Source organism: Eubalaena glacialis, chromosome 16, assembly GCF_028564815.1.
Source record: "Eubalaena glacialis isolate mEubGla1 chromosome 16, mEubGla1.1.hap2.+ XY, whole genome shotgun sequence".
NCBI classification, from domain to species: Eukaryota; Metazoa; Chordata; class Mammalia; order Artiodactyla; family Balaenidae; genus Eubalaena; species Eubalaena glacialis.
Window position 1 is genome coordinate 2,996,053 of NC_083731.1, and position 10,673 is coordinate 3,006,725.

Consider the following 10,673-nt stretch of genomic DNA (forward strand, 5'->3'; position numbering starts at 1 on the left):
GAGGCTGCTCAGGCCCTGTGGGTCTGTGCCCAGCAAGGCAGCTCGGGTCACGGACTGGGCTGGCGGTGGGTCACAATATGTTTCCCCCCGTTTTTTCTAATCCTTTCTTTTTTCTTTTTTTTCTGTAATAACAGACAAGCACTTCACAAATCCCGTTTTCAATACATTTCCAAATTATTGCATTATCATTATGTAGAAACCAGAGTAAATTTCAGATTCCTGGAGGTGTACCTTTTTAACTATACTCATAAGTACGTTTCCTATTAGTGATATTCTAGAGGTGATTTGAGTTATAGTTGGCATAATTTCAGACTTCCAGAAAATGCTTATTTCAGTTTCAATAATAAAAACAAAAAAAGGTATCAAATTATAAAACGAAGAAAACCCAGTAGCAACTCTTAAGTATTTAAATATTCGAAGGAAAGTATGGTTCATTTGGAATGATACGTAACAGGATATTTGGGGATGGATATATTTTGAACAAACTTATTCTACATTCCCTTAAATTTATAGCAAAACTGTAATATTTAGGTTTGAGAACCTCAGATAGACACAATATAAACATTTTTATAGTGTACTACAAAAATATACACCTGAGGGAGAATTACACCGTTCATAGGATATTTGCAATTTTAATGCAAGTCCCATCACTTGGCCCAAATATCGTTTCAGAGGGTAGAAACATAATGCTTATACTCACATTCTCAGATGACTCAAGCAAGAGAAGAGATTTGGGTCCTTTCTGAATTGCAGATCTAACGTATATAACTTTACTTATGTTCAAGTTGAAGGAGCAGTACTGTAGGATATATTTAGTAATAATCAGATTTATTCGGTACTGTGGTATTATGCGTGGAATATCAAATGGAAGAGTAAGGAAAACTAATTCCTAAAGTGTGTGCTAGCTTCATAAATGATTTTATGACTTGCTTCCTCCTTCTCAGTAGGGCCTGTAACAGGATAGCAGGCTTTTAAGTCAATGGGATTGCATCTCTGAAGCACGTAAGCCTGCCGATAATTTTCAGAGGGGGTATCAATTAGTCTCCAGGTGTAACACGCATATGGAAATATATGTTGTAACTTTCACAAATTTACCCTTCTTTCCCCTCCTTGTCTTCCTCGTGTCCTGGGACACAATGTCTCTGCCACCATCACTCAGCTCCACTGTTAAAGTGAGAAACAGACGTGTCCAAATGAGTGAACATGGCTGTGTTCCAATAAAACTTTATTTCCAGAAACAGGCAAGGACCCGATTTGGCCGTACTTTGCTGACCTCTCTCTTAGAAGGCCACTCTCGTGTGAGATGACAAAGGTTTTCTTTTCTCCTGGGCCTCAGACGGTCCTAAAGTTCTGTGCTCCTTTAGAAGATTTTATTCTGCTTTTCTGCCTATGAGAAATGGCATAAACCACGTGGGTTTTTATTTCTGTTTAGCTCGTCAGAGCTTCATGAAGGAACTAACAGGCATGTGCTGTATGCTGGGGACCGAGGTGGTCCAGCCCCTTGACCAGCAGGAGAGATAGGTGCACGAAGCAGAAATGCACAGTTTGCAGGGTTCGGTGTCTTTGGGGAGTTTATAAACAGCTGATGGTACCGTGTAAAGGTTTAAACTCCAGGACCCAAATGGAAGTTCCAGACCTCCTCTCACTCCTTCCCGAGTCCTCCCGTCTTTTATTTGCAAAAATGGGGGCTGCATTGTCGGCCCCCAGTGCAGCAGTGAGGAAAGTTCTGGGAGAAGTTAAGGATCCGCTTTTCCTGCTGATCAGCTCCAAAGCAGCGGGCAAGTCACCGAGGCTCCCTCATCTGGTTTTTACTTAGAAAAGGTCTAACGTTTCATAATTTAAGAGAAGGGTCCACCAGTAATTTAGGGACATTTTTGCCTCTCGGGTGTTTGCGTTAGGGCATGATAATATTTCTCCGATGATGCTAGAAAACTCTTGCCATAAAAGGGTAGCTTATAGGATCCACACACCAGGCTTTTCAATAACAAACAGAAAAGGAATGAATACTTAAGTATTACGACATAAAGTTGGTGTAGGCTATTCACTATAAAGTTTATGCTGGTTGCTGTGGGTGAAACTTGGACAATGGGGGGAAATTTGAAGTGTGGTAACAGTCTAGGACACCTGATTGCTCTAGTCTTTGGTGATTAAGACAAGGTCTTATGTGAAGGATTAAACAAGAGCTAAAGAAGGAGAGATGCCTTTCATTAACCCCAGCCTCACGTGAAAACTTGGTTGTCTCATCCTGTTTCACGTTGTGTCATTAACATCAAGTTGCAACTTGATGCTGGGAAATGTCTTTAATAACAAGCATTCAGGATGAAATGATTTTAATTGTCAGTGGAAATGATGAGCTCAACTCCAAGAAGCTTCTAAATCTTTCATGAGTCAGGTTGGTGAAGTCACTTACGGAGCCCGTTTGTCCTGGGGACCCTGTGCTTCCATATTTTCCTTTTAAGTTATTTTTTTTTTCCACTTGCAAAGTTCAAGTAACCGTTTTTCTTAGAATCCCTGGCTTGTTTGTTATCACACCCAACCTTACTTTTTTTTTTTGTATATTCTAAGAGTGTTTTTGCTTCTAGTAAAGTGAGGAGATACTGAATTATCAGGTTGACTTTTCTAGGAATTTCTCACGTAACAGAAAAGTTTATTTTCTCCTGTCATTCTGTGTTTTAACATAAAAAGTCTCAATGGACCTGAGGACATGTTTGGGCTCGCCAGAGGGTTTATTTTTTTTTTCAATCATAGTTGCTACTAGCAATATAAATTTTAATTTTAAGAAGTATAATGTTTCATTTTTGTCATGCAAATAAGTGTCTGCACTGCTTCTCATTCAGATCTGCCTGAAAATATTAAGTCATTTGTACCTGCTACATGGGTTTGCTGTCTGTTTTGTCCATTGCTGCGCACCAAAGGCCCATGAGACGAGGCCCCGTTTCCTCCTGCTGTGCCATGGAGCCCCACGTGACTCTGTCTACATCCAAACCCAAATAATCATAAGAAATCATTTAAAAAAAGAGCCGTGAGTCAGAACATGCTCCCAGAATGCTGCTTGAGTTTATTTGCCAGAGCACATTTACCCGATTTGTTTCTAAAACCTTCTTGACCCAATGCTTACTGCGTTTTCCACTGAAGTGTTTGCGATCTTGGAGGCCAGCTCGGCGGTGGTGTGATGTGGCCGTGTTCTGACATCCGAGCCTTCCGTGTCTAGGGAGCTTCCCCACTGGTCTCAAGGACAGAGTTTTTCAGTTATTGTTTTCTTTTTCTTTCTTTCCTTTTTTTTTTTTTTGTAAAATAGAGCAAATTGGAGGTGGGGCCTTTGCTGACAACACCCATGCTCATTTGCATTCTGATTGGTCTTTTAAATGGAAGAGAAAGGGCGGAATTAGCGCTGGTCCCCAGGGAGTTACGATAACTGCATAAGGGACTGTATCCCTCATATGAACGTCATTTGTCATATGTCACAGAGCGAAAAGGAAAAGGATAGCTGGGCTGCATGACATGCCATATGGAACAACTTCGATCTTTGTGCTGAAAGTTTTTTTTTTTTTTTTTTTTTTAATCAAGTAACTCTAGATTGATGCTTTCCATGAATGAGTTTCTTTACGAAGCAATGTCTAAGCTACAGAACAGTACAGTGTGTAATTATACCACAAATGCAATGTGTATCAATAAATTTAAATTATTTTAGAAGCATTTCGTCTAGGAGCAGATTCAGAACTCTGGTGTATGTTACTCTGTAACTGTGTTCACCAGCAACACGTGTTTCTGGCCTTTATTTCTTCTTTGTGTCGCCCCTGTACCCTCACAGTTCAGAGAATGTCTCCCATCTTAATGATATTCACTGTGGAGGAATTGTGAAATTAATCATTGGTTCTTTGCCTCTAGTAGAATTAACATAGGTCATAAAATAAATAAAATTTTGCTGGAATCTCGTCATTACGAAGCATACATATTTAACAGTTGAGGGTGATGGGCTAGTAGTGTTGGAAGATTTTTTTTTTCTAGTTGGCTGAACCAGACTAATTTTCAGGGGGAGGGGTAATTTAACTTACTTTAAAAGTAACTAAATAAAAGGCAAAAGTGGGCTCACATTCCTGGGTCCCTGCTCCTGCCTCCATCCCCTTCTTCCCGGGATGCGGGATGCAGAATGGAGTTGACAGCAGTGAGAGGCGGTTCATGGCTGGCTGGCCTGGCTTTGCTGGCTGGCTGCTCGCCTGGCCGCAGAGAGCCTGCTTGCTTGGCGCTCTTGAGCCCTGTATCCCAGGCATCTTCCCCGAGTGGTCCCCTCCTGATGACCCTAGGTCAGGATTCTTGCTGGGGTGCGTGCAGGAGGATCTCCCCGTGAGCTGGGGGTGAACCCCAGAGGTTTCAGTGGCAGGTGACTTGGGTGGCATGGACTGAAGTTCCCGGGGCCGTGCGGAAGCTCTCTGCCTTGAGGCGTCCGTGCAAGGCCACTGTTATCTGACCCAGTAGGAGACAGATTGCATCCATGTTGGGTCGATGTGTTGGCTCCAGGGCACATCTATACACTTAGATACGTGTTTGAAGCACTGCACAGCTCTCGCCCAGACATCTGTCTCTGAGCTGGTGGCCATCCTCTTTCTGGTCTCCTTGGCCTAAGGCTGCTCACGTCCTTCCCACGTGCCGTGAACGAATCCCTCTCCCTGTGATGGCACCTGTGTGTGTGAGTGTGCACGCGCGTGCACGCGCGTGTGTGGTCAGCCTCCCTCTCCAGTCATCCGTGGCTCTCCCTGGCCACGTGTGGGACCACATCCGTGGCCCTCCCCTTCCGTGGAAGCCTGGGGCTGCTCGGCCCACGGCTCAGCATCTTAGGGAACCATGTTCCTTACTGTCCCCACATCAAGTTGCATCACTGGGTGGCCGACAGCCCGAATCTCTTGTGCCCTTGGAAGAGCTTTCTTCTCCCTTTGCTGGTAACTGCAGTCGAGCATCCTTCAGAACGCAGGTGTTTGCAGAGGGCAGCGCCCCTTTGAAAGAGTTGCTTCCTTCCCTGCCCAGAAAACAGCTGTCATGTGACTCCCATTCTCTTCCTCATCATTCTCCCATGTGCCTCACAGAGGCCCTGCACCGGAGCAGAATTAGAAATAATGTTGAAAGGTCATTGTATGAATAAATGCATGAATTATTTCCTTGCTTCTTAGCAGCTCTTTTTTTTCATAATGCTAATGCTTAGAAATTAAGGTTTTGACAATTGTGTTGTTTGTACTTCAAAAAATGAAGTTACACGTTCAACTTGATTAGAGCTCATGACGGTCTAATGATAAGTTATTTCATAGCATTAAAGCATCCTTAAAAACAGAGCAAAAATGTCCATGGCCCTATGAGTTTGCAGTAAAGGAATGTAAGTTTTTCAGCAATAATTAACTCTGTGTGTTTGAGTTTGAGGGATTTAAGAATTTACTTGCTTAGCTGTTTTCAAGGTAATGGGGTTTTAGCGTTAACAGGAGACAATTAGGTACATTTAGCTAATCGTTAGTGTAAAAATACAACAAACTCTGAACAGAAACCTTCTGAAAGTGGACCCACAGGGCAGTACTACCTCTAGGGGGGCCGTCAGATTCTTCTCACAGTCAGGGCCTGAGTGACAAAATGCAGACTCATTTAGGGTGAGACTCAAGTGCAGGTGGATTTCAGCAAATGCCTGTATTTAAGGGACACGAACCTTCAGGCTCTCACCGGAGTCTCTTAGGACCAGAAATCACAATAATGAATAAAATAGCTGGAGACACATCTTCCCTTCGGAGGAACTTTGGGACCCTGTTCTCCATTAAGTTTCATGTGCTGAACAGTTTACTTGTTAAATTTCTCAAAGGACGTAAGCTTTTTTAAAAATAATAAAGTGGCACTGCCTCAAAATGTCACATTGTAGGGAACTTTGGAGAAAGTCATGAAAAGCTATAGCGTTTATGTTGTGTGTAGACAGCACGTGTCTACACAGGCTCGTTTGGGTACTGCCTGGCTACAGAGCAGGTGCTCACACTTGGCTGTGGGACACTGGAAATTTCTCTCTTGCTGGGATTAGTCCTCTGAACTCAAGGTGAACAGAAAAGAAGTAGACACGCGAAAAAAGCAAATCCAGGAGTGTGGTGAGAGCCGAGCACAGAATTCTGTGTGATCTTAGAGGAATATTCAGAGGTGCAGGTTAAGGAACTACAGCTGCAAAGGAAGACACTGTGGTGTTTACGGTGGGGCGTGACCCACCGGGCACGCATGTGACCGAGTAGTCACCAGCATGGGGAGTGATGAACAACTTGGCATTTTTGTTTAAAAGCCAAGAGGCTTAAAAGGAAAAAAAAGGCAGTATGCTGTGAAATGTCAGGCTCTCCAGTTGGTGTGTCCTCTAAAGGGACAAACACATCCAGTAAAAATATGCTGAAAACACTGGGGACTGGGAAAAAGTTAGGGAGGTTTGATCTTTCAGCCCAGAAGGAGGGGAGCAGTTGAAGCTGTTGAGGGTCCTGCTGGCTCCGCCCAAGGGCAGAGGAAGGGGATGTGTAACGGGGGCTTATTTTTGAATCTTGGGTCGTTTTAGCAACAGGATGGAGTACCCAGTGAGAAGGGTTTTCCGAGGGCAGAAGTGTGAACGTATTCCTTCTTCCACTTTCTTACCGTGACCCCCATTTGCATTATCCGTGTAGCTGAGAACACGCGGTGACACGCGGCGTGGTTTTCATCCTCTCCGCAGCCCTGTGAGGAAGGCAGTGGTTTCTCCCCCTCTGTCCACACGCAGAACTGAGACCTGGGCATTTAAGGGGCCGTTGCCAGGTCGCTCAGCCTCTCTCCCACGGGTAGAATCGTGAATGGTTTTCTTGCATTGAAAATGTGAACCTCACTTTATGGATCTCACAACTCACTGTAAACCCAGCCGCCCTGCTTCTGGGGAAACCGAAGGGGAGTTTACCCATTGAACTTGTCTCTGGAAAACGGAATGAGTAAAAGTTTGCTTCCCAAAGTGGATCATTTCCTGAAAGTGACACAGATGGTAAAGGTGGGTTAAGAGGGACCTTGTCTCCCGCAACAGGATGGCTCTGTGTGCCCAGCAGTCCCGCTGACTTCTTTCCTTCCTCTTTCAGAGTGAAGATCTGTCTGGCTTTATCCCCGTGACGACACACATCAGAGAAAAACATGAAAAGAAGATGCTCAGCATTTTTTAAAAATCTGAAGCTGCTCACAATTTCCTTTTGAATCTGAGCGATTACCATGTGTGGACGCATCTGGATTAGACGTGGAACCACCTCTATCCCTCGTTCCCACAGGGGGCATTCATCCTTGTGCTGGTAGTGTTGTGTTTTGTTTTTCGACAAAATTAGCGGAAGGAGTGATTCACAAGAAAATTGGACGTTTTCATCGGCCTTTTCCGTTGTGGCCAGTGTCTTAATTTCTCCTTAACTTTCATTTTGGCAAAGCAGATATATCCCTCAGCATGCTAGGAGATTCTACCAATTCGCATTAAAGTGGTAAAATCTGGTATTTACTGGCATCCTCTCAAAACTACCACCGTCCTACCTCAGTTCCAGGTGAAGCCAGATCGGCGTGGTCAGGGGCCGGCAGGACCTCTGGGTACCTCTGCTCTGGGTCCCCAGCGCGGTCATCTGCCTTATCAAACAGGCCCGGTACACAGCTGCTTGTCAGACTCCAACCCAGGTACCTGCGTGTTTACTCACAGACAGAGCCCAGTGTGGGACTGACGTTTCCCAACGGAGATGAAATTTGAGATTGGACTTTGAAGATGGATGGATAAATAATAATTATTATATGTAACTGAAGCAACCTACTTTGGAAAACCATCAACTGTATTGGGGGATGGGGGGTGGGAGGGGCAGGGTCTGGGAAGGGGGTGAGTATCTCTTTTTACCTTTAACAGACTTGTTTAATCTTCTCTCTGTAGCTGTTTATGTAGGTACTTCAAATTGCAAACGCCTTTGATCCTATGTACAAGCTCAAATGTCTCTGCTATCCTTAATCTTGAGCTTGCATTTCTCTAACCAAAAATTCACATAGGCATGCTAGCGGTTCAAGACTGGTCAAGGGTTTGGCAGATTTCTTTTAAAATGTATTATCTTTACTATGATGCTATTGTGTCTGGCAACGAGGCTGCCCTGAACAACAACAACACACACACACACAGACACACAAAAAAAAAAAAAAAAAGGAAAGGAACTGATAAAAGAGGCATTCTGGCCCCTGTGTTATTAATAGACAAAGAAGAAGAAAAAGAATCTTACAGTACATGTCACTTGTGAAAAAAATTCCCGACAAGGCTACCCCTATTTTACATGTTTTCAGTGTGCTGAAAATATCAGTGTGGTGGCAGTTATCGCGGGTGTCAGGGAAAACTGCTGCCCTTGACCTGCAGGATGTCACGTCATCTCTCTGCTGCCTTGACACCTTGGGGGAGCTCTAGAGTCTCCCTCCCGTGGCTGGGTCCCCAGTGCCTCTTCTCTGAGAGTCCTGTAGATGTTACACGAATTCATTGGAGATACGAGTTGGGTTTTTTTTTTTGTGGGGGGGGAGAAAAATATATATAAATATATAGATAGATATCACTATAGAATAATGCATTCATAAAATGAGGCTTTTCTAGAGAAAGACCAAAAAATTCAATGTCTTAAACATATATTTAATCGCAATGCAAAAGTCTTTCTCCTGCCATGCTGACCTTTTAGAACAGAGGATTGTACCGCAAGACAAAGTTGAATGTAAAGTGATTGCCCTGAGCATTTTCCAAGTTTCACTTTTCTAGAGAATCACACAGCACAACAGTGCGTAAACTATACAATGTTAGTTTGATGGTCATTTTCCGTGTGTAATATAGAGAGACTTTATTAAAATGTATAAAATGTCCTAAAGTTTTGGTTTAGTTTTGGGACTCGGGATGGACGGAGTTGCTATGGAAACCACCCCCCACCCCCCGTAGATAGGACTGAACATGGGCGCTGCTGATTGCAGTGTCTGACTCGTATTTAAGTAGCTCCCCATCCTTCGCGTGGTCCTGCCACCCTTCCCATGGTTCATGTTCCTCCTGCAACTTTAAACAAGCGAAGTAAAAAGTTGATAATATACTAAATTTTCTTCTGTACATTTCAAAAAAAAAAAAAAAAGGCATATGCAATATTTACATTTTTAATTTAGTTTACAGAATGGAACCAAAATGTATAAATGTTATGTTTGTTAAAACTTCACAATGTATATTGGGTCTTTGTACATTTTGCCTGACTTACCTTAAATTTAAAATATTTTTTGCTATATAAACTTTAACAGTTATTAAACAGTGTTTTCTTTTGGGGTACGTATTGTTTCTGGAGATCAAGATGTTAAATATATTTCTTGCTATTGTGATATGACAAAAGACTGACCTTCTCTTGCTGTCTTCCACTGTCCTTGCTGTATATAAGGGCCTATATGGCACTGCTGGAAACCAGACTCAATGGAACTAGACGAGTGCATTGTATTTAGTCTGTAATGATCATGGATGCTCTCCTTAATAGCCATATGCAATACAATAAAATACATTATTTATGAAATGAAGAAAGCCTGGAGAATGCTTTTTCCTGTGTGGATAATGAATTTGACATCAAGCCACTCTTCTGGTGTTTGGAGTCGTTAAGTAAATAATTTGGTTCTTTAAAAACACTTTGTGACTGTGTGACCTCTTCATTTAATATTTGTATTCTGGAAACCAGAAAATACCCCACACATCACAACATTTATGAAAAGTCCGTGTGTTAATAAAAAAAAGAATATTTTATTCACTTCACCAAACGTAGAATGCATTGCCTGTGTGCTGGATGCTGTTCTCGGTGCTGTACAGGCACTCATTCCTTCATCGTCCCTCACACCCTTCGGTGGTGGCAATCATCCCATTTTGTAGATGAGGAGACTGAGGCACAAAATGGTTAAAGGACCTGCCGGAGGGCACAGAGCTCATTAGCAGCAGAACCAGGACTCGGACGCAGAAGCACAGCCCCGGAACCTGTGCCCGTGTGCTTGCTGCCATCCTGCTCCCGAGACACAGGCATGGGACAGATAACATCCAGAGCACGTGGCAGTCAAGTCAGCAGAGCCAAGAGGTGCATTTCAGGAGGTGGAAGATACGAAAATGGTGTCTGTTGGTTTTCATCAAGGACGGTTTCACCTCCTTGTTAGAAATCGTTTTTCTGTACCTCCGCTTTACCTGGGCATTATAGTAATGCAATAACATGGGTGTCGTCTCATTTGAACAAATAAAATCAGAGCGATGGGGAAGGTGGTTTTTAAATGATGGAGTTTAAGTCACAAGACTGGCGTGCATTGTGTGGCATCTGGGAACTTGTTGGTGACGTGCGACCCGTGGGTGCCCAGACTGATTGTTCCTGGGGGCTCCTGTTAGGCACCGGGAAGAAGGCATGATCTGCAGGGTTTAAAATCCCTGAAATCTGCTACTTTAGTGACGAGAGGGCTGTCATTCTAAGGGAGTCGTACAAGGCAGGAATTGGCGAGTGTATTTACCCAGAAAAGTTGATTGTAAATAAAGAAGTGAGGAGTTATTTCAAAGTCCTGTAGATGCTGGAACTATTCACCAGAAACCAATTTATAAACTTGGAGGAGAATGCTAGGTTCCAGAGCATCCCGCGCTGAAGGCTCAAGGCCCCCCCCTGCACTATTTTGGG

The 10,673-nt window shown here is 43.4% G+C and overlaps 1 protein-coding gene across 1 annotated transcript in view; it reads left to right on the forward strand.

Moving 5' to 3' along the window:
- Positions 1-9,556, forward strand: part of IRS2 (insulin receptor substrate 2) — a 30,290-nt gene extending 20,734 nt beyond the window's left edge. Inside the window, exon 2 of the mRNA XM_061171221.1 lies at positions 7,098-9,556. Coding sequence (XP_061027204.1) covers positions 7,098-7,102 — 5 coding nt within the window. The 3' untranslated portion in view covers positions 7,103-9,556. The remainder of the gene's footprint in view (positions 1-7,097) is intronic.
- Positions 9,557-10,673: the final 1,117 nt, after the last annotated feature.